The sequence below is a fragment of the Equus caballus genome, chromosome 5, assembly GCF_041296265.1.
Source record: "Equus caballus isolate H_3958 breed thoroughbred chromosome 5, TB-T2T, whole genome shotgun sequence".
In the NCBI taxonomy this organism is placed as follows: domain Eukaryota; kingdom Metazoa; phylum Chordata; class Mammalia; order Perissodactyla; family Equidae; genus Equus; species Equus caballus.
Genome location: NC_091688.1, coordinates 61996666 through 62019949, shown reverse-complemented (window position 1 = coordinate 62019949; position 23284 = coordinate 61996666). Strand labels below are relative to the sequence as shown.

At 45.7% G+C, this 23284-nt stretch overlaps 1 protein-coding gene and 1 long non-coding RNA gene across 7 annotated transcripts; one reads left to right on the top strand and one right to left on the bottom strand.

The window, feature by feature from the left end:
* The first annotated feature begins 42 nt into the window (after positions 1 to 42).
* On the top strand, positions 43 to 22871 carry DDX20 (DEAD-box helicase 20). 6 transcript variants are annotated; one of them, XM_070268520.1, is made up of 16 exons: positions 43 to 458; positions 588 to 1260; positions 4308 to 4442; positions 7835 to 7917; positions 9380 to 9477; positions 12615 to 12963; positions 13383 to 13477; positions 15578 to 15746; positions 16347 to 16461; positions 16584 to 16726; positions 16875 to 17013; positions 17112 to 17170; positions 18089 to 18171; positions 18533 to 18638; positions 18774 to 18875; positions 21023 to 22871. In XM_070268520.1, the coding sequence occupies exons 6-16, from the start codon at positions 12663 to 12665 to the stop codon at positions 22183 to 22185; spliced, it is 2475 nt and encodes an 824-aa protein (XP_070124621.1). In that variant the 5' UTR covers positions 43 to 458; positions 588 to 1260; positions 4308 to 4442; positions 7835 to 7917; positions 9380 to 9477; positions 12615 to 12662; the 3' UTR covers positions 22186 to 22871. The 6 variants fall into 6 exon arrangements, with proteins under 6 accessions (XP_070124621.1, XP_070124620.1, XP_070124622.1 ...); XM_070268519.1 differs by lacking the exon at positions 588 to 1260 and having other exon boundaries at positions 207 to 458; XM_070268521.1 differs by lacking the exons at positions 43 to 458; positions 588 to 1260; positions 4308 to 4442 and adding an exon at positions 4900 to 5362.
* On the bottom strand, positions 10411 to 12274 carry LOC138924316 (uncharacterized). Its single transcript, XR_011439297.1, has 2 exons — positions 12093 to 12274; positions 10411 to 10738 (listed from the first exon to the last, which is right to left on the bottom strand). It is a non-coding gene; the product is annotated as an uncharacterized lncRNA (long non-coding RNA).
* Positions 22872 to 23284: the final 413 nt, after the last annotated feature.

Genomic DNA, 23284 nt, shown 5'->3' with positions numbered 1-23284 from the left:
GGGAAGGAGGGGTACTCAACGATGCTCCGATTCTATCAACAGGCACGGCCCGAGCGCCTGAGGTGTGCGAGCTTCCGCAGGCCCTGGGCGGTGGAGTTGTGGCAGATGGACCCGAGACGGGCAGCAGGGTGCCGGGGCGCTCCGCCCAGGGAAGCTCGGGACCGCCGCGCCCGCCTCCGCACGCGCCCCGGGGCGGGTCCTCCCCCGTGCCCAGGCGCCGCGCCACCCAGCTTGGCCCGCCGGGGGCGGTGTTGCAGGGCCCGAGAGTAATTAGGGCAATTAGCGACGTGTTGTTTCAAGGTAATTGAAGAGGAAAGTTTGCCCCAGGCAGAATTTGGGGTCTCTGAGGGAGACAGAACCGTGAAGACCTGAGAGAAGGCGCGCGAGAGAGAATGCAGGCGCTGCGGTCATTCCGATCCGTGTCCACAAAGAGCGCCCCTTCCGCTTACTGATCAAAGGTGAGAGGGAGAGAGGGAGGAAGGATAAAAACGAACATCTTTAGAAAACTTTGCGGAGTCGGGTCAGGTGGCTTCCACTTAACCCCGGGTCCTCAATGATGGTGGACTTGCTCACGTCTTTCGGCCTAGCTCTGAGTACCCACTTTGGACGAAGCTGGGGCAGCGGGAGCCGAGGGATAGAGAAAAGAAAGAAGCGGCGTAGGTGGGTCAGAACTCAGTCCGAAGCCCGCGACCCGGCGGCCGCTCACCAAGCCCAGGTGCCCGCGCTCTCTTCACCGTGGCTGCTCAGGATTCTGCGCGGGTCCGAGAATCCAACTTTTGCGGACGGAGCTGAGAATCTGCTCAGGCGTTTCGAACGCCCGCTGGGAGAGCCTGAAATTACGTGTCCTTCATCTCTCTCGGCCAGCCGGCCACCGCGGCGAGTCCCCGCCTGTCCGCACAGCGTCGCCGCCGGCCCTCCCGCTTCCTTGCAGTTGTGAGCCGAGATCCCCAAGGGGCCTCCTTCCATGGGACCCGAGCAGTGTTCAGAGTAGGAGCCACCCCCAAGGAGAGAGCTGCAGGTGTCCAGCCTAGCCGAACCGGTTCTGGAGTTGATTCCTCTGCGACAGGCATAGAAAGGGAGACCAGACCGTTGACACAGAGTCCACCGAGGAAGTCTTACTCCGGGAGAAAAGCCACGAATGGGTTCCTCAACCCGGAGGGCCGTGCTTTGCTCACTGTTTAACCTCCAGCGCCGGCTCAGTGGCGGCTGTAGGAGGCACTGAGTGAACATTTGTGGGTCTACGGTTGAAAGTCTTTAGAGGCAAGTTTAAGCCCTGGTTTTCTCCATCTCTGAGAGCTCATGGGCTGGAATCCCCTTGGATGTCAGGAAGGTGGCTATGGTTAAAAGTCCAAGAGATGCAGGCTGATCTCTCTGTAAGAACTTAGGACTGGGTGGTTAGGTCTTCCAGACTGTTGAGGACACTAGTAGGACCTTGCACCAATGCTTTCCTTTTAGTGGCCTCAGTTTTCTCTACTTATAGTTTAAGCCCATGTGAATCTAACACTTCTATACTCCCTACAAAACTCTATTTTGACAATGATCTGTGAAGTAGTCAGGACAAGAGGAATCCATCTTAGAGATGAAGAATACATTGTTAGCAAAGCCAGATCGCATTCCATCCACTTTTAAGGTCAAAGACTTGGGGAGAAAAAAGTTGATGACCATAATCTCAGTTCAGTGCTCCCGAGACAGGTCCCAGGCAAGACAGAGGTGCTATTACTGTGAGGGTCTCACAGGACTTTGGAGGGTAATTACTCTCCAGCTCTGAAGTCCTTTCATGATGCTGGGCCATTGCGACTTTCTTTTCCCTTGCTCCTGAGAAGGCTGACATTACCCCCGGGGTGTGTGGGGCTCTCCCTCTCTCCTTGTTTCTGAAGAGGTAGCTGTGTCCACTGGGCAGCGCAGGAGACAGGAGTAGGAAAAAGGGCTGCCTTGCTCCACTTTTCTTTTCTTTTTTTAAGGGTGTAAGCGGTAGAGAACAAAGCCTGTTGCCAGGTTATATAAACATGGGTAAATATTCCTGGGCTGAGGATGGGGGATGGGGAACATGATTCATTTTTGCTGAAGAGGAATCAAATGGTTCAGCCTCCTCCCTCCTGCCCCCCGAAACTCAGCCTGGAGGGAGGATGAGACTATCTCATTCAAAAATAAAGAATAAATCAAAGGTCTTGAGATTGGTGGTGAACATACCTTCTCAAAGCCATGCAGAGCTGAGGTGGAACCCTAGGAAGGCACAGGGCATTTGCCCCCTGCTGGTGGGGATGTGTATGGTGGGTACTTTTCCTGAGGGAAAGGGTGCAGCTCCTGGAAGTGGTGTCTAAGGGAGTCAAACTCTTGGGGTTTGCCCAGCCTAGTCAGGGAGGGTGGCCCCCTCTGTTCCACTGCCAGAGCCTGAGGATCCTGGCACCAATGGCTGAGCTCAAAGGGAGAGGCAGAACCAGCTGTGTCCCAACAGAGCTCAGATCCTAAACTAAACAATGGAAACACTGCCATTCTCCTGGCTCCAGATCCTATGGCCCCCACCTGGAGGTCCCCACCCACCAAGTCCTAGCTAGCTCTGGAAGATGCATCCCTGGGTGAGGCAGTATCCATCTCATCGCCACTGGCAACAGAAGAGCTGGGGAGCTCACCCTGATGTGAGGAAAGAGATACGTGGCCACACACAGTCTGGAAACCTCATCATAACATCACCCTCCCAAGGGTGGGGTCCATGTCTCCACTGCCCTCTTGCCTCCACCCCTTGTGGCTGCCAACAGCCATTATCCCAATTTCCCTCCCCTCCCCCCACCCCCATGCCTCCTGAGCATCAACAGGAAAGGCTGACCCTAGAGATCACGTGCTATTGGAATGTGTTCAGATATCCTTGCAGGACTGTTTCTCTCCAGACAGAGGACCTTGCCTGGCAGGCAGGCCCAGAAGTGCTGAGCAGAGACTGCGCGTCTGAGTGTGAACACATTGAGATGACGTGGGAGGTACTGGACTGAGGCTCAGCAGTTCTTGAAAGAATCTAACTCCTAGCTTTCATGACATCTTCTTCGGTCCACCTTAGACAGAAGACTGAGCTCCTCTGTCCCTTATAATCCCAACACCAGGAGAGACAGCAGAGGGACGAAGTGGCCAACACGTTAGGAGGCCTCTCAGTTCCAAAAGAAAGATTCAGTTTGGGTTCTAATTGAAAATTCTTTTGACCGGGTACAGGATTCAAAGACTCTGGTCATAAAAAGCTCCATTAGCTTTCAGTGTCTGTAAACATAGAGTGTCATTCTCGCCTCTTATAAACTGAGCAACTGAGGCCCAAAGAGATTGGTGTGTATAGTGATGAATAAGGTCTCCCTGCTTCCAAGGTGACCTCTTTCTACTCCCCTACTCCGCAAGAGCAGGAGGGATGTGCCCTAAGGTGGCTTGCTAAGATGACTAGAGACATTGAGGGGGTGAATCCTGGTAGTTGCCTATCCACAAAATTGCCCTCACTTTTACACGTAGTGCTAACTTAGACACCACTCTCGTAGCCCTAACATCCTTACAGAGTCACTGGGCTGCAAGACCAGGCTATCAGTTATGCAGATACTGAAACTTTTTGGAGGGAGTTAGAAGGAAGGTACCTGAGGAAGAAAAAGCAGTATAGCATTTTAAGAAAGCTTCATGTATGAATGGGCTATCTCACCTGAACAAGTCAGAGGGAATTTTAAGTGCAAAATTAGGCTAGTTCAAATAGTGAACAGTTAGTCTATGGACGGCTACTGAGCCCTATTTGGAATTATTTGCAGCCGTGGGCCTGGTGCTTATTGTACCCAAGCAATGGTCTCATTGCTACTTGGGGACCAAATATTTCCATTTTGCAAACATTTGCTGGAAAAGCAAATATTTTTCAACTGTAAAGAACACCTGAAGAATGTCAGGGCACACTAAGTGAAATACGGAATTTGTGCAAACTAACCAGGTAGATGTGAACTGCACTGAGAAGGAACATGACTTGCTCCCAGCACTCTCCTGGGGACATTCTGCCACACTGAACTCCCCGGAGGCCCAGTCCTGGCTTCCCTGTAACCTTATCATGGCCTGCAACTCAGAATGAAAGGTCATCTTATACACGCTACGTGGCCATCTCCACCAGGCTCTGATAGCTGTAAGCAAGGACCAGGGGTTGGCAGCCTGCCAGGGGCTTGTTAGCAAGAGAGAAAGGCGGCTACCTGCTTCTCCTCCTGAGATCATGGCGTGAGGGAAAAAGGAGGCCACATCTCAGGTTAGGTTTACTGCATATTTGCTTCCACAAGGCTGCCTCCTAAGCTACTTCTGGTCTTTTGCAGGAGCCAGAGAACTGTGCTAGCCCTGATCAGATGTCAGCCCCGAGACCTGGTGGAGATCTCAGCCTGGAAACCCTGAGGGGAGCTGGTGCTGAGGATGATGACTGCTTCTGAGAGGGCTGCTGCTTGACCCAAGAGGCAGGACTCTCTCCCTGGGGCTTTGTGGGGAGGGGGCTGGGTGGCAACCTCAAGAGGCAACCTCAAGTTCCCAGAGCAGAAAGGCAGTGAGGCCAAGAAACACTGTCACCACGTAACAAATGAAGATGCACGTTGAAGAATAGGAGCTGTACATGCAAAGGCGTTTGGGTTTTTCCTGCCTCCCTCCTCCCTGCCTTTGGACGGGTTTTCTTTGCTGTGATCATTCCCCATGAATCATCATCCACTGAAAGTGACTGAGGCAATGGAGAGTGAATAATGAATCCCCCAAATGGTCTTTTGTGTCTCTGCCTGGAGTGTTTTGGAAATAACTTGCATTTTAATTTTCCTGACTTAGAATCATAGAATTTTGGAGCTAAAAAGGACCTTATAGATAATGAGGGAATTGTGACCTCATGGAAAGACTGGAAGTCAAGATAGGTGGGTCTGAACCTCTGGCCTCTCACCAAAAGTGGTGCTAGCTTACATTTATTGAAGGCTTTCCTTGTGTCCGGCATCACCTATTCTTCCCAAACCCTCGGAGGCAGGGGCTCCTATTGCCCCCGTTCTGCAGATGAGGAAGGGAAATGGGAGGTGGGGGGGCTGTTAGGGGGGCCAGAACCCCCTCAGGTCACAAAGAGGCTCTGACTGTGGCTCCAGAACACACGCCCTCTCAGTCACTCCACCACTTCACTGTGTGGTCTTGGATACCTAATTTAACCTCTTAGGGTCTCATTTTTCTCCTCTGTGATCTCTAAAATTTTACAACTCTAATGGTGTGGACTTCCTGGCCAAGCATATGATTTTACAGGAAGGTGCAGCGCAGAAACATTAAGTGATTTGCCCTCGGTCACCCAGCTTGCTAATGGCAGAACCAGCACAGGAACCCAGACCCAGTGATCTGCTCTCCCCTGCCCCCCCAGGCAAGACCTCCTTCCCCTCTACCTCACTTGGCAGGTGTTTCTAGAGGGATCCAACTCCTTGCTTTAGAGGAGATCTGTTCTATGACTTCAGATAGCTAGATAGATGGGAGAGGTTGGGTTTGGGTGTGGCCAATGACGACACTGAAGATGACTGTAGGAGGCTGGTGATATTTGTCTAAGTACCTTTGACCTATCTGTCTGTCTACTGGCTGCTATCTTTTTCAGGTCAAGAGTGGTGATCAAAACCATGCAGTAACCACAGGGAAAGAGCATGGTGATACCACGGCTGGTGTGGCACATACATACAGTTGTTTGTCCTCAAAAAGCCAATGTTACCACGTTGTGCTGGCTCTCTCAGCCAGCTTCCTCCTGGTGACAGTGGTCAAAAGCCTGCTCCTCTCTCCCCCTTCTCTTGTCATTTGCTCCCCCTGCCCCAGGATCTGATCACTAACTGGTGTGTGATGAGTGTCCCTTGGGAGGAGGCAAGGTCCAAGAGGCTCCCAGCTGTGCTCTGGTAATCAGTATGTACCACCTTTTCCAGCAGCCCCATCCCAGTGTCCTCCCTACTGAAAAAGAGATAGGAAAGGGGTGGAGGTGTCAATAAACAAATCATTGGAGTGCATCTGAAGTGAGAGCAAGGGCACCCTGGGTGAGGTGTTACTCTATTCACAATGGCGCTGTGTGTCCATATATGTGTGTGAGTGTGCATGTGGCTCAGACACTCTGAAATGAGCTCTCACCCACTGGTGAGTGGAAAATTAGCTTTGGCAGGTGAGGAACTGGGTGACAGGTGAGGAAGCCAGCAGGGTATCAGTGTTATCCTTCTACTACTGCTATTTGCTGGTGTTGCTAACAATATCTCTCCCCTCCTCCTGAATAGTAATTAGGTAGAGTGAAATGACTTGGAAGAGCTTGGGCATGTGGGAGAGTGATATGAATTTGTTAGAATGGTCTCGCGACCTTTACAAGCTGGTGGTGTGCTTTGCAGGTGGGCTGCAGTGAGCTAGTAAGAACTGGCATTTTCCTGATGGCCCACAAAGCAAGCTGTGTGGATTACATTTCTCTGACGGTGGGAGAAGAGATGGTGGTCCAGGGACTAAATCCTGGGAAATTCTGCCATATGGCGTAATGTTGGACGGAATGTGGGCCAGGACTGGCAGGCAGGAGACCTGAGGTCTTGGACTGGCTCTTCTGCCTCTCTGTCTGACTCTAGTAGGCCCTGTAATCCCTCCATGCCTCAGTTTCTCTAACTATAATGTGGGACAAATACTCCCCCTGCTACCTGCCTGTTGTGAAGGTAAAGCGTGTAAAGGCCCTTTGAAATGTCAAGAGCACTGTTCCAAATGTGAGGCCTGACTGCCAAGGGAATTTGCGGAGCCTAGAGGGAGGCAGCAGGCTGCTTCTGCGTCAGTTTCACAGCCTGTGCTCAGACAGGTACTTAAGCATCTCACATCCATAAATCTCATCTCCTATCTAGAGTCAGCAAATAAGAGAAAGGGCAGGCTGCCGCTCTGCTACCATCTGATCTTCTTACCAACCTCCCCCTGCCCCCCCCCCCCCCCAAGGCAAGCATCCCTCTGCCCTCCCTCATCTGCTCCTGGCCTGTCAGTTTAATTTAACAAGGTTGCAGGAGAGGTTTGATTTAATCAAACCAGTTGCTGTATCCATTCTGTGCAGAGGTCCCTCAGTGTCACCACCGAGGCTCAGATTAGACAGTGACAATTACTTCTTCTTCTATTGCCTCCCCTTTTGTTTCTCTCCCTGGAGGGAACAAGGAGGCAGACCAATCTCCTGGGACCTAAGAATAGATGCAGGAGGATCAAAGGAGGGAAGCAGGCTCTGGCCTGAGAAAGCCCCTCTCTGTGCCTTACATGGCCTTGTTTAAGGCTGAGCAACAGCCTGAGGGATGGGAGGAATAGAAAATGTGAGCAGAGTGGCTCTGGAAAGGCTCGAGGCTGCCTGAGGACATAGTGGTGCCATCATCTGTGCCATCATGAATGGTCCCTGGAGATAAAACAAGTCTTCCTTATTGTCAGGAAACTGAGTGGATGGTGGGCTGAGGGAGCAGAGTAGCTGTATGCTCTGCATACCCCAGACCATTCATTTCCAAGTTCTCAGCCTGGATTCTGAGGTCTCCGGAGCTGGGAGACAACAACAACAAAAAATTGTGAGACTCCATCCATCTGAGTTTCTGTGGCTCTGTTCTTGGCCTGAAAGCAGCAGTGATAGGAGGAGCAGCCCCCTGAACCAGGGGTGCAAGGGAGGCTGTGTGGATGTAGGATAACTGTAGTGTGTGTCTTGGGAAGGAGAGGAACTGTGCTGTGGGGTGTGTGTGTTATGTATATGAATGTCAGTGGTGGAGAACCAGGCAGGGCATCTCTGGTGCAGGGGCTTCAGGGTTTAGGGAGTTTAGAATTCCAGAACAAATCTTTCTTCTTGCTGTTTCACTCTTTCATTTCCCTTCTTTTCCAGGAAGCAGATGCTCAGCATCTCTTGCTCCTTGAGCAGCTCCCAGAAGAGAGACAAAAGCCTCTTGAAGGGGACCCTCGCTTAGGGTAATGGGAATCCTTTTCCCTTTTGCTCATTTGTGTCACATTCTTCCATTGGGCTGGGCAACTGACAGGTGCACCCCTCCCCGGGCCCCTTTCAGAGTGCCCTCCCTGCCATTTGTCTCTTACCCAGATATCCAACAGACACCATCATCGGCAGGAGCCGAATATGATTAGCAGAAACCCTTCCTGACAGCTCCAAAGAGAATCCCACAAATGCATATTCTATTGAGTGCATCTCATTGCTGCTGACAGCCGCTTTATCAATTAAATTCCACATTCCCAGTCTTCGGAGATGCCATGAACCTCCCTACCTAATAAATCACAGGCCCCCAGTTATTGTTAAATGTCCCATCAGTCTCTAATAAACTCCCTGCCAACAGGGGTAGGTTATTTATTATGCTGCCTGGACAAGAATGAATGGGGCCCCGTTCTCACAAGGAGAAGAGCAAACGTACCGCCTTCCTCCCTGAAGACTGAGGCTGTGGTATTAAATGGGGCAATTAATCAACACGGGCCTTGGGCAGCGGGGAGTCTGGCCCACAGTGAGGGAGGATGGCCTGCGGTTCTTTACCGAAAGCCAGCCAGGCAAATCTCCACGGCAGGAGGTGGCAGTGCAGGGTGCAGGGGCCCGGACCTTTGCTGCATCTCCCCCTCTCCTAATTCCTGTCTGAAAAGGTACCAAAGATGTAGTCACCCCATAGGTCATGAGGCACGTGTAAAAAGTTATTCTCCATGTTGGGAAGTAGCCACGTAGGATTGAGCAGGGTCACGAAACAATAACTTCTGTCCAGAAGGCCAGATATTATCACTTGATAAACTTGATATAACTTAAGTTTATTGATGGTGCTAGTCCACTGAGCAGATGAACTGAAGAATACAGATGGGAAAGAGAACTAGGAAGCATGTGCTCAGTCCCTGTTCGCTGGATAAATAGTACATGGTAAGCACTGGCCCATGGAAAGCGGTGCATCAACACTTAAAGGAGCCAGGAGCTATGAGTGCAAGAAACAGTGTGTAAGTTGGGCCTTGCTGTTACCTGCCACAAATTAGATCCCAAACTTAGATGATGCTTCATGGTCTGCAAGTTAAAACCCGAACTCCTCACCTTTGCCGTTAATCAAGCCCCAATCTACATTTCCAACTGAATTTCTCTATTTCTCTTTATTGCTACCTAACTACCCCCTTTGGGAGAGCATGACACCTTCACTTTATATTCCTTATGGTGGCAGGCAAGGTCTTCCATAGTGGGACCAATATATCCCTGCAGCCTCTTTCCTGGTAATTGCTGCCATACTTGCCTCCGTTCACAGTAAAGCTCATACCTTCCCTAAACTACTGCGGTTTCTCAGGCTTCCACGCCTTTGCACAAACTGTTCCTTTTGCCCAGAATATCTTTCTAGCTTGTCTGCCTGGGGAGCTCTCCTTCCACCCCCACTGCCTGATGAATTCCTTATCTATGCTTCAGGATCAGCTCACAAAATCAGCCCCTCAGTGCTTCCCTGGACCTGAGGTTTGTCTCCTGATGCTGCTGTCTTGGCAGAAGTGCTGGACTCCAGGGACTAGGTAAGGATCCATCTGTGCATGGAGTTTCTCTCATGCTTTTCTCTGCATGCTTTAAACCACTTCGGTTTTGGGTGGGGATGAGAAGAGCATAGAGAAGAAAGCTATAGCTCTCTGGAAGCCAAAAGCTGTTTTCCTCAATTTCTCAGAAGTTCTCACTCTCTCCCACATGACAGCCACACTTGGAGCAACTAAGCCCTGAAAAATGTCAGCACTGCATATGATTTTATACAACTTTGTGCTACTTGCCTATGTCCTCCTTGATCAGTGCCACCTGTTTGTGTGTGTCTTTCTCCTTGAGGACAAGGGCTCTGGTTATTCTGCCCCATTTTTGTATCTCCAGCATTTGGCTGATTCATATTAGATGTTCAGAAGAGTTTTGTTGAAAGAATGAATAGAGAGATGTTTGCAGATTGAATGCAAATAATAATGTTGCCTTTTGTTGCTTTGAGGGTCAAATGAGAAAAAGTGGCTATAAAAACCTTAGTTCTTTCCCTTCTTTCTTCATTCTCCCACAGATCCTCAAACCCAGGGTGGGCCACCTTATGTCCATGCTTTTATTTACATTGTTTTTCTTTCCTCTGGGTGCAGAGAACCCCACTGTGAAATGATACCATGGGACCATTTGAGCCTCAATGTCCATTCTGAGTCTAAGTCTTACTCCCACTTCTTCAGGTCACAGGAATCTTTCCCTCCTCTAGCTCCCAGGTACATAACGTGAGGAAGGGCCTTCCAGGTAGACAGAACAGCATAAAAAGAGGCTGGGGTCCCATTGTGATGTTTATCCTGGAGAAGGCTGGGAAGCAGACAACAGACCACCTGGTTTCTGTGTATGTTACTTTCATACCTTACCTAGTTATTAAATGGTCTCCTACCTTTGTGTTTTATGTTTACAGCCCTAAAATGATGGTCAACAACATTATTACACTTTTTAACTACTGGGGAAAAAATTTTATTGATTTGTATTTTTAGCAATAGCAATACAACTTTTTCCTAGTAACATTACCGCAATATTTTGTCCATAAAATATTGTAACAACAAACACAATAGCAGAATGCCTATAAAACTATAGATGTTCTTTTCTGGAAAAGCAGTCTTCCCGTTTCTTTTGGGATGAGAGCCAGGTTCTTCGTCAGGGATTGGTGTGAATTCTACGGGACTACTGCTGTGCACGTGGAGATCCAGTAGAGATTTTTGAGCAAGAAAGTGTCAGCCATTCAGTGTTTATTAGGTCTAACAAGGGCCTGGTGCTGGGCTGGAGAGCCTGGAGTGACAAAAATTCCCATCCTTGAGAAGCTCATAGCTTATTTAGTATGAGGGACAGACATGTAAACAAGTAAACAGAATATGGTAAGAGCTGGACTGGGATTATTTATAGTGTGAAGTAGGAGCCTGCAGTGGGAAATAAAAAAGGTCGTCAAAAGGAGCTGAATCTGAAGCCAGACCCAAGCAACCTAAGATACCCACTCAAGAAAAAGATCATTGCAGCACCTGTGGGTGGGTGGCTGGGTGGCTGGGAGAGAGGAGAAACTCTGGGCAGGGGGACCATTCAGGAGGTTGTTGCAACAGTTAGGATTTGATGGGGCCTAAAATAGGGTAGATGCTATGGAGACTGGAGAAGAGGAATGGATGAAATATTTGGAGGCAAAATTACCTGCCGTCAGGTAGTTGTTAGAAAGGAGAGAGGGATAGTAGAAGGTGGAGTCAGGAATAATTCCCAGGTTTGGGATTTGGGGATCAGGTGATGAAAGGGGGGGTACTAAGAGGAAGCCTGGAAGCATTAGGGCTCATTCCCAAGAGTCTCCCTTCTTTCAGATGGACAGCTGACATTTTCTCAATGTTTTGTAAATTTCTAAGCAAAACGCATCTTCAGGACCCCTCTCCCATGGGATTACCATGCCAGAGAGCCTCCCACATGTGGATCTTCACCCTGTACGTGTGCGGCTCGCGAAGGGGGTGAGAGAGAACGACCAGCATTATGATAGAAGGACAAGGTGAAACTTGGGGCTGGATTCAGAGTCTCTCTAGGTTTGGAATTGTGAATAAGATTAGGTTCCAGACACACTTAAATTTGGAATTATGACTAAGACTTTGTTATAGGAGCTCATTTATTCAATAAATATCGAGCACTTAGTATTTGTCAGATTCTGTTTTTCCCCATTAGGGATTCAGCAGAGAACAAGACAGAGCAGGTCCCTGCCCTCATAGAGTGGCAGAGACAGACAATAAACACATGATTTCAGGTAGTGATAAGCACCTGAAGAAAAATAAAGCAGAACAAGAGAACAGAGTGGTGGGAGAGGCAGGGAGCGGACAGATGGGGGAGCGAGCTCAGGCTGTTCAGGAAAGACCTCTTTGATATCTGAGCAGAGACCTAAAGTAAGGGGAAGTGGTAAAGACTGTTGTCACCCATGAGACGGTGGTGCCGGAGGGATAGGAACAACACACAGAAGACACGTTAAATTTGGGATGCCTGCAGACCCCTCAGCGGAGAAGTGGAGAAGACGGATGGATGTACAGCTCTAGAGGCTGGAGAGAGGTCTGAAGTGGAGATATGAACTTGGGAGCTGTTAGTCCAGATCCTGGTTCCGATTCCATTTACTTTGATTAGCGCTCACCCTGTGCCAGGTACTGTGCTAGGGGCCGGGGACACAGGGGAGAGTGACGCGGGACCGCAGCCAGACATCTACCAGACAACGCGTGAATCCGGAGTCTCGCTGTGCTCGGGGCGCTCTCCGCGAGCACACAGGAGGCAGCGCGCTGCGCTGGACCCATAGGAGGCAACCGCCGGGCGGGGCGCGGAGGCCGGGGCGTGACGCACCCGGCGCATCACAAAGACCGCGCTGTGAGGGTGGCGAGGCGGACGCGGGGCCGAGAGGACCCGCCCACCGAGGGCCGGGAGGCGGGGCGGCGCCCTCACCGTGAGCGCGCGGCGCCCTCTGCAGGCCGCAGGCGGCGACACCCCGGGAGCCTCAGCTTTCCTGTCCTCCCTCTCCCCGCCTTCCTCAGGTCACATTCTTTGCTGTTATCGCCGTTTGCGAGTCTTTCTAAGCCTCCGACTTGCGTCATCTTTTTCGAGGCCAGCCCTGTCAGTGTGTTCGCGGGAAGACTGCCAATAAAGTTTTTCTTCTCGCTCTCAGCTTCCCCACCTCGCCTCAAGTACCGCGAGATCTGGCGGCGCGGCGACCATGGCGGCGGCGTTTGAAGCCCCAGCGGCCTTAGCGACCGTGGAGACCGCTATGCCTGCGGAGCGGGTGGCGGCGCGGGTCTCCGCCTCGGAGCCAACCCCCGGGCCGGTGCGGAGCCTGCGGACGGCCCACGACGTCGGCGGCCCGCGGACCCGCACGGGGGACGTGCTGCTGGCGGAGCCCGCGGACTTCGAGTCGCTGCTGCTGTCGCGGCCGGTGCTGGAGGGGCTGCGGGCGGCCGGCTTCGAGCGGCCCTCGCCGGTGCAGCTCAAGGCCATCCCGCTGGGGCGCTGCGGGTTCGGTGAGGGCGGGCACCCTGGGGAGGCGGGAGGGCCCGAGGAAGGGGTGCCGAGAGGCGGCGGGGTTGGGCCCGGGAGGAGGCCCACGCGGCCGCCACTGCAGGGCTGGGCCTGGGGCAAATCACTGCACGCCTTCGAGCCTCAGTTTCCTGTTTTGTGAAACAGAGGCACAGTATTGAATTTGAACATAGTTAGGGCCCTTTCTAGCGCTAACAAGTGGTTCTGAGTTTGAGAAGATGAACGGCAGAGGTTCGGGCACCAGGCATATTTCTGGATACGGCCTCGTGCGTTTTTGAGAGCTAACTAAAAGCCAAGGTGCCAAGTAGGTGATGTCTGGAGACCCTTCTAGTTCTCTCACTTCATGTTGGTCCCTAAGCGTCTTCAGCCAGTACTGCCTAATAATAAGGTTTTTTCTTCGCAGATTTAATTGTTCAAGCGAAGTCTGGCACTGGGAAGACCTGTGTATTCTCCACCATTGCTTTGGACTCTCTTATTCTTGAAAACTTAAGTACCCAGGTGAGTGTAGCTCAGAGCCCCCAGAGGAGGGTGTGTGATGTGGATTTTACCACAGTTCGGATGAATACCAGTAGCTCCTCAGAGATAGGAGTGAATTTGATGCATGATTGAATTAAGCCACATGAAAAATATGAAGGTATGAAAGTCAAGTAGACATCAAGGCTGTTGAGTGGTGGCGGTGTGCATGGTGACCAAGGATACGTTATTACTGTTAGCAGGTTGGAATTTTCTCTTATTGCTGCATCTTAAATACAGTGTCAGCTGTGTGTGTCCGTTTTGTCATTACTTGAGAATACAGGTAGAGATAATTTATTTATTTATTTTTTCCCCTAAAGATTGGCACCTGGGCTAACAACTTTTGCCAATCTTTTTTTTTTTTCTGCTTTATCTCCCCAAACCCCGCCCTGTACACAGTTGTATATCTTAGTTGCAGGTCCTTCTAGCTGTGGGATGTGGGATGCCGCCTCAATGTGGCCTGAGGAGTGGTGCCATGTCCGCGCCCAGGATCCCAACCCTGGGCCGCCCCAGCGGAGGGTGCGAACTTAACCACTCAGCCATGGAGCCGGCCCCCAGAGATTCTTTATTCTTTTATTTGCTGGCCAGATTGTGATGAAACTTAGCACTTGGCTTGATTCCTGGTAATGTGGTGCTTTGGCTGTTGCTGGTCCCGCAGGTGGTTCTTACAGCTCCGTGAATGTATCATATTCCTCCCCCATCTTCTAGGTTCGCTTGGAGTGGGTCTGTGATGGCCTTACCCAAGTTTACAGGAGATTTGGGTTTGGGAGTCATTTCTTCAACAAAGATTTGTTGAGTCCATATTATGTATAAACAGTATGCCAGGTGTTGGGGATACAAAAATCACATACGATCTTCATAATCTTACTTTGTATTTTTAGGAGTTACGGCAGATTAATATTTCAAGTTCTCAGTCATGTCTATCTGATGATTCTTCCAACAGTATTTTTTAACCTGAATACCCATATTTATCATCTATAAAACTTTTTGAGTCCTATCTTATATCTGCCAAATCCTGGCTGATGCTGCACATGGAAAATCCTTCTGCTGCCCAAGGACCTGGGCTATTCTACTTGTGAATTGAGATTTTTTTGAGATTTTTGGCTCCTGACGGTTTGGCAGCAGGTCAAATGCCAAATGCCTGAATAAGTTCCATAAATAAAACTTGTACTTTTTAATTTAAGATCTTTGTATTATTGAAGTAATATATACCCATTTTGGAAAATTGGGAAAATATAGAAAAATAAAGGACAAGTACCAGAAAACAAAATATAATCTCACCTACCCAGAGAGAAACTGCTATTAACAGTTTTGGCATATTTTCTCCTAGTCTTTTTTTTAAAGCAGGTTTCTTTCTTCTCATAGTTGAGAACGTGTAGTTTTACCTTCTCCTCTTTCAGTAGTTTTATCGCAAAGTTGTCGCTGTGACTCCCAAGGCCTTTCATGACCAAGCCCCTGGAGCTAGATCTCTGATCTTTACTGTCCCGTAATTCTGTCCAGCCACGTGGGCCTCCTTGCTGTTCCTGCAGCACACCAAGAACGCTGCCATCATAAGGCCTTTGCATTTGCTGTTTCCTTTTCCTGAAAGCATTTCCCTAGGTACCACATAGCTAGCTCTAGTCTGTGGTGTACATTTAGGTCTTTGCTCAAAAGTTACCTCCTTAGAGGGGCTTTCCTTGATTGCTCCATTTAAAATGGCTCCTTCCCTTCTTTCGTTGCTTCTCTCTCTTTTCCCTGTTTGATTTTTCTTCATAGCCCTTTCATTGCCTGCCATTATTTGTATATGTTTGTTTATTTTATATTTTCTTATCATCCAAGAAGGAAAGTGCCATGAGAGCACAGACTTTGTTCTGTTCACTGTTGACTCCCCAGAAACTTGTATGTTGTCTAGCACAGAGCAGGGTCTTATTTAATATTTATTGAATGAATACATGAATAAATGAGTGGAATAGTTTCCCTTGTCAATAAAAACTCATCATTTAAAATGATCATTTAGATGAAAAATAGTTCATCATATAATGAATGTGCCAATCTTGTGTATTTACTCCACTGACTTGTTAAAGGTATATTTTACTTTTTTTTTAGATTTTGATCTTGGCTCCTACAAGAGAAATTGCTGTACAGATACATTCTGTTATCACAGCGATTGGAATAAAAATGGAAGGCTTAGAGTGTCATGTCTTTATTGGAGGGACTCCATTATCACAGGACAAAACTAGGCTTAAAAAGTGTCATATTGCTGTTGGATCTCCTGGTAAGATCTCGATGCCTGTTCATAACTGGGGCTTTTAAGGGACTGAACACTTTTAATAGAACAATAAGAATATGGGAATCTTTGATAACTATGATAATTATTTTGAGGATTAGAAACGAAGAGCCTTACCAGTGAGATATAGACATGTGACTGGATTACCAGCAGAATTTATGAAATCTCCACTCCTAAGGATGTTCGAAAACACCTGTGGGACAGGCTTCTGAGAAGAGGAATGAGATGACTTTAAGGAAACTCTTCTAAGCCATGGATTGGGATTATTCTTTGTTTCTCTATTAATCCTTCAGTCGTGAATCACTGAGTCAGAATCTAGCATTCAGTGCCTTAGTGTTCGAGACTTTTGATAGGAATAGTGTTTATTTTCCATACTTATTGGGTATGAAATGTGAGGGAGAAAAAATGGATTTAGGCAAGATCAGAAGTCAGGATTTTTAATTTGTGGTTTAGTGTGTAAATGCTTAATGAAGGTTGGGTGAGAAAAGTCAGCAGCACAACCTGTGAGTAAGTAGAGTAACAACATTGGCTGAGATTTGCACAGATTTGGTGCATCATAAATATTTCAATTTTTTTTTTGGAATTTAGGCAGAATTAAACAACTGATAGAACTTGACTACTTGAACCCAGGCAGTATACGTCTCTTTATTCTTGATGAAGCAGATAAGCTTTTAGAAGAAGGCAGCTTCCAGGAGCAAATAAAGTAAGAAAAATAACTAACGTAACTATTAAAATGATACCCCAAAGTATGTATCTTTAGGTTTCCCAGGTGGTGGCTCCTGTCAGAATAGTTTCCATGGTGTGTGTTTTTCTTCTGTTTTGCAGTTGGATTTATTCTTCCTTGCCTGCCAGTAAACAGATGTTAGCAGTGTCAGCTACTTACCCTGAAGTTTTGGCTAATGCTTTGACAAAGTACATGAGAGATCCCACTTTTGTAAGACTAAATTCCAGTGATCCAAGTCTCTTGGGTGTGTACAGATACTAGATACTTATATTACTGGTTTGTTCATGATATTCTGGAGCTTTCCATTGCCTAGTTAACTGTTGCTTTCATATTTGCCATTAGGATATAGCACATATGTTTGTTTTAACAGAAGCCTCTTGACTTCTTTGTAGGTTTGAAACAGTATTACAAAATTGTCAATTCATACCCTTTGGCCCATAAGATTTTTGAGGAAAAAGCTCAGCATTTACAGGAGCTGTTCAGCAGAATTCCATTTAATCAAGCCTTAGTCTTTTCTAACTTGCACAGCAGGTAATGTAACTTAAAAGGTCATCTGGGGAACTTGTGAAATAAAAGGATAGGCGTGGGGCAATATTTGTAAAATTATAAGTCTCTGTTATTTTTTATAGAGTACAACATTTGGCTGATATCCTTTCTTCTAAAGGCTTTCCTGCAGAGTGCATTTCGGGTAAGTTCATCTTTTACTTTAATCTTTGTTTAGTATCCTGACTGAAGCCTCTCCCAAGTCGGGAGGAAGAAATACCACTTTGTGAATGGTCTTGCGAGTGTGAGGTTCCACTGAGTCTTCAGAGTAAAGGAAATTTCAGGTTTATATTTCACTGGAATTTAATAAATCTATATCCTTGCCTTTTGAGAAGTAACTTGGCATATAATAAAAAGTTAGAAAACTCAAGTTAAATCCACAAAGAACTTAATAATTTTATAAAACAGTTTGTCTTTGTCATCTTAAGAGAAAAATATTTAGCTTCTTTATATAACCGTTGTTAAAATGCTAAGAATGCTAACTGAATTGACTGTCTTGTGGTCTTGTGGACAGCAAAAATGATCCATTTTTGACACAAAGCTAAATTATTACTGTTGGCCTATTAGGAATGGAAGAGTTAAAGGAATTTTTCATCATTGAGATCGTTTTTAGAGCTTTGACTGATATCTCAGCTTAGTTTGTGACCTGTTGGCCTAGGCTTGTTGAGTCATGGTGTGCTGTGAGATACTAGGGAGACTGCTTTCTAATGGACGATAGATCATACTTCAACACCAAATTTATAAACAACTGATTAAAGCAATTTTATTTTCCTAAGAATCGTTATACCTCATGTGTAACTTTGCAGATATAATGTTATATCTGCAGGCATAACCTAGTGACCATTTAAAATTGATTTTTGAATTTCAAGTTGATTGCCTAACCATATTTTAAAAGATTCTAACGTTAGGTCTTAACCTAGATTTGCATATAAGAACAGAATTAACTTTGATTGGTATATTTTTAAAGTGTTAAGACTGGGGGAGTTATGATTTCTGCTTTGTATGGATTTGATAAATGTGTATTAGCTTGTTTTTATACGACTTTCTTTTTGGTTCTTTTTAGGCAACATGAAGCAGAATCAGCGTCTTGATGCTATGGCTAAACTGAAGCAGTTTCATTGCAGAGTCCTCATTTCCACAGATTTGGTAAATTTCCTGTTCAGTGTGGGTGACTAATCCATCTTGACATATGTTCTATTATCAGATGTATACAGATTGCATCTGCTTTTTTACGTGAGTGTATCTGACAAGAATACCAGAGCATAATTGTCTTTCCAGTGCTGGGGAATATGTTTTCTTAAAAATGTCTTTTATATTTTTATCTTTATCGTTGAAATTAGTCATTAGAAATGAGTTTCCTTTTCCTTTGCTCCTAAATATCCTTGTTCCTCCTAAATATCTTCCTGTTCTTAATCTGGCTCTTGGTTAAACTAGAGTAATAGTGCGTGCATTGGTACCCATGCTACACTTGACGCAAACAAACAGTTACTCTCTTCTTCAATTCAAGAGTTCCCGTGGGATTGATGCTGAGAAGGTGAATCTGGTGGTAAATCTGGATGTACCATTGGATTGGGAGACATATATGCACCGGATTGGCAGAGCTGGCCGTTTTGGTAAAAAAAAAAAAAAAAGAAAAAGAAAAATTTGGGTGCTTTATTTAAGGGGAGGAATCTGTAATGTGACAGGTGGACTTGGAGTGTCTTTTATGTGAAAATGAGTTACTACTTAACATTCCTTCTGTGCTGTAGGTACTTTGGGACTGACAGTGACCTACTGTTGCCAGGGAGAAGAAGAAAATATGATGATGAAAATTGCCCAGAAATGTAATATCAACCTTCTGGCTTTACCAGGTATATTTTTTCTGTCTCGTTTTGCTATCAGAATAATAATGGTAGTGATGATGGGCCTAATAAAAATAATAGCTAACATAGAGTACTTATGATGTGTCGGGTACTGTTCCAAGTATTTTATGTATGTTAATTCATCTAATCCTCCCCATAATCCTGTGAGGTAATATCTGCTTTTTGTAGATGAGGATATTGAGGAGAGGTTAAGTAATTTGCCTAAGGGCTTACAGCTAATGAGTAGCAGGGAGAGTGTTGCAAGCTACCTACTGGCACATGAAAAATGAAAAACGGTTTACTACTGTATTAGCTCCATTTTTTAGTTTGTAACCTTGCAATTTGATTTTATTCTCTTATATAAGGGTTCCCCCTTATTTGACCTCTTATGTTGCTGTGAAGGTAATTCTTGCCATATTCACCTGTGTTACCGTGGGGAAGGAACAGTATCTTTAACTTGAACACTATTTTGAACATTTTGAAGTGTTTTCTTTTGATTTTAGTGAATCATTTGTCAAGCTGCTTTTTTAAATTGCTGTCTTAGAAACAGTGCACGTTTGAAACTATTAATGATCTCTTGAAAACAACCCTAAAAAACTCGTGTGTGGAAATATGGTTTATTTGCTGTATATGTTAATATATGCATGTTAGTCTGTGTGTCTTTGTGTATGTATGTATACACACACATATACAGAAACTTACGTAATGTACGATGACCTTCTACAATCTGGTATATGGAGTTATTAAATAAATATAACAATGAATATTTTACCAATTTATATTTAACTTCTTTAGTGATTTTTACAAAGCTAGGTTAAGCACAGGTTTGGTAAGCCTGTGGATTCTTGTATTTCTGGCTTTGTAATAACTCATGATCTTTTTACAGATTTCTTTAATTGCTCTAAGCTTATGTCCTGATTTATAAAATATTTGTTTTTGGAGTAAATGGTCTTTAGGTTCTCTTTCAGTTCTAAGACTATATTATGTTAATTTTATGTATAAGTCTATTGGTGATCTGTCAGATGATTACACTGTGGCAAAAAATAAATTGAAAATTGGTAGAAGAGGGTTAAGACTTCTGGTAGGATTCAGTATCATAGCATCTAGTGATAAAATTTGCCTTTGGATACCGGAAAATGACATATTTGGATCTTTATGAGTATAAACAGAGCCCTGAAATCATGAGAAGATGATATTCATGGTGTTAGATCTGTATGGTACTAGGAACTTGTGTGACAACAGACTTCAGATGAGTTGCATGGGGCAGGACTAGGAGGGAAATTGGTTTGTATCCTAGGCCTAGGTAAGCAAGGGGTATCACCTAAGTAGGAATCAGAGTTTTAGTCAGAGGGTCTGTTGAGCAAAGGATCAAGAGCCCCAACTGAAGCATCCAGATCTGAGGGATTAAGTAGTGGGCACAGATACATGAGCAACAACACACAGGCAGAGTCTTTGTAAAGAAGGGGCTCTGTGTATTTTGTCTGCCTAAGGTGAAAATTGATCACACTTTGGAAAGATGTGAGTGTGAGGTGGAAGGAAATTGTCACACCTGGATGGAACAGGAAATTCAGAGTTAGCGCTAGCAAATTTGTAAAAACTTAGAAGTGCCATCAGTACTACAGATCTTTTCACAGTCATCTAGCTTTTTTCTTGTAGAGGGTTTTTTCTCCCCTGTTGAGGGCAGTGATTTCTCCCTGTTGGAGTATAGGGTAGTGGCATTACTGGGCTACAGAGTTGCAGTTGTAATATTTCCCAGTTGATAAGCTTTGGAGAGCACAGTCCATTTTCTAAGATCTTGTGTTGCTGCTAGCAGTAGTGAGGTACAGGGCAGGAGTTGGGGAGAGGGGGAAGAGAAAAGACGGGAGAATTGCTGCAGACTGGCACCGTACTCCTATGGTAACCTCTGTTGAGTGTGTGTGTGGGGAGGAGAGATAGTGCTTGTGAGTATGGGGTGGGTCTTGTGTATTTTTGGGCAAATTTCTTTAGTGCAAGGATTGGGGCTTTTAAAATAATATATTTCTTAAGCTTCTTATGTATTATTACTATATTTTGTTTCTTAACCTTATTTGACCATAGAAAGTTTTATGAAATCATTCAGGAAATACTAGTCTAGAGCAGCTTGAGAATTTTAATATTTTTTTATTCCTTCTCTGTAGATCCCATTCCTCCTGGTCTGATGGAAGAATGTTTGGATTGGGACGTGGAGGTTAAAGCTGCTATGCATACATACGGCTTAGCAAGTGTACCTGCCCAGCCCCTAAAAAAGCAAATTCAAAAAATAGAGAGAACCTTTCAAACTCGGAAAGCTCATGGTAACCACGTGGCTTCATCTAGAAATACTTCTGTATCTGCATTATCAGTCAAATCAAAAAATAATACCAAACAAAAGCTTCCCGTGAAAAGCCATTCAGAGTGTGGAATCTTAGAAAAAGCAATGTCACCAAAAGAACTGGGCTGTGCCATACAATTGGAAGAGCAAATGAAGAATTCTGGTCAGACCCCTGTTGGAAACTCGACTGATAGTCAGCACCAGGTCAAAGAAGCTGTACCTGTGTCACTCCCCCAAATTCCATGTCTGTCTTCCTTTAAAACCCATCTGCCATGCACTTTGCCTTTTGCAGACTTGGTAGAGGATTATGAACACTTTATTAAAGAGGGGTTGGAGAAACCTGTGGAAATCATCAGGCACTACACAGGTCCTGGGGATCAGACTGTGAATCCTCAGAATGGTTTTGTGAGAAATAGAATTACTGAAGAGAGAGTGCAGGTATTGGCAAGTAGTAGCCAATCTGGAGACTCTGAGAGTGACAGTGATTCTTACAGCTCAAGGACTTCTTCCCAGAGCAAAGGAAATAAGTCATACTTGGAAGGCTCTTCTGATACTCAGCTGAAAGACTCGGAATCTGCTCCTGGAGATGGCCGTATCTCTTTGGAACAACCTCTGCATGTAAATGATACTCCTAATCAGGTAGAGTATCAAGAGTCACCTCAAATCCAAATAAAGGCAAGGCATAAAGAGGGAGCTAACCAGAGAGCTAAGCAGAGCAGGAGAAGCCTTCCCAGGCGGTCTTCCTATCGATTGCAGACAGAACCTCAGGAAGATGGTTGGTATGACTGCCATAGGGAAACACATCCAAGTTCTTATGACACCTATCAGGATTATGAGGAGTACTGGAGAGCTTACTACAGGGCCTGGCAGCAGTACTATGCTGCCGCTTCTCAGTCGTATTATTGGAATGCTCAGAGGCACCCAAGTTGGATGGCGGCCTATCACATGAATACCATTTATCTACAAGAAATGATGCGTGGCAACCAGTGACTATAGATTATACCTCAGACCGTCGGAGATATCAACAAGTGATACCTTTGCATAGCCATCCTCCTTGACTTACAGTAGAGTGGCATATAGAGGCATTTTTGAGGAACTTGAAGTCTTGAGACTCTCTGCTGGGACACATCTATTTTTCAGATTGTTTTGACCTTAATCAAAACCTGATTTAGGTCAGGTATATTATCTTTTTTTAAGAGACTTCATGGATCAGATTCTTGAAAGAAAATTTTGGAGACAGAGCTAAAGGTCCCAGGGTGCCATTTTCTATAAGCCGTTCCAAAAATAAACATTTAAAAAGACTCATACCACTGCTTACTTAAAAAAAATAAAAACAGTTGAGATTTGAAAAATAACGTTAGTTTATGCTCTGGAATTCTTTGCAAAAGGCTTGGGCTGCATTCCATAGAGGTGCATCCTTGTAGAAATTTAGCATGGTAGATCAGAAAATCCCCTTTTAGGTGTAGGCAGGAAGGAATAAAGATTGCATCAGTCTTTCCCAAAGGTACTTGATTTGATGCTATTTGCTTCTGGTAAAAATATTTGCTACCAGTAAAAATATAAACTTAGCCAAATATGTTGACATGTTTATTGTTCATCTTTGGAATGTTTTTTGTTTTTAAGATTGTGAAAGCTGTCCACGTTTTTACTGTGCATTAAATAGCTAAGGATCATCAGTGGCTGTCTTATTTTTGTTTCTCAGGAAGAGGAGCAGCTCTTAATTTTTGTTAGTTCTTGGATCTTTTTATGAATCTAATGAAAGCTATAGATTCATCCCAGAAAATTTCTCATTCTATGAACAAGAATTGTATATGCAATTTCAAAGGACTCATAGGCCCTCTGAAGCCCATCTCTGGAACCCAGGTTAAGAACGGCAATGCATTGCTGGTAGACCGAGGGAAAGTTCCAGCACTTTGTTCAAAGTATTTTGTGGAAGCTGGAATGCATTCTGCTCAAATTCTTCCCACGGTGTGGCCTAATCTTGTGTCTTCTAGAAATTTATCCCCAGTTTTTACCTCTAATGCTAGGATCTACGGGGAGCAGTCATTTTTCTGAGATGCTGCATCTATAAATTACAGTTTAGAAAAGT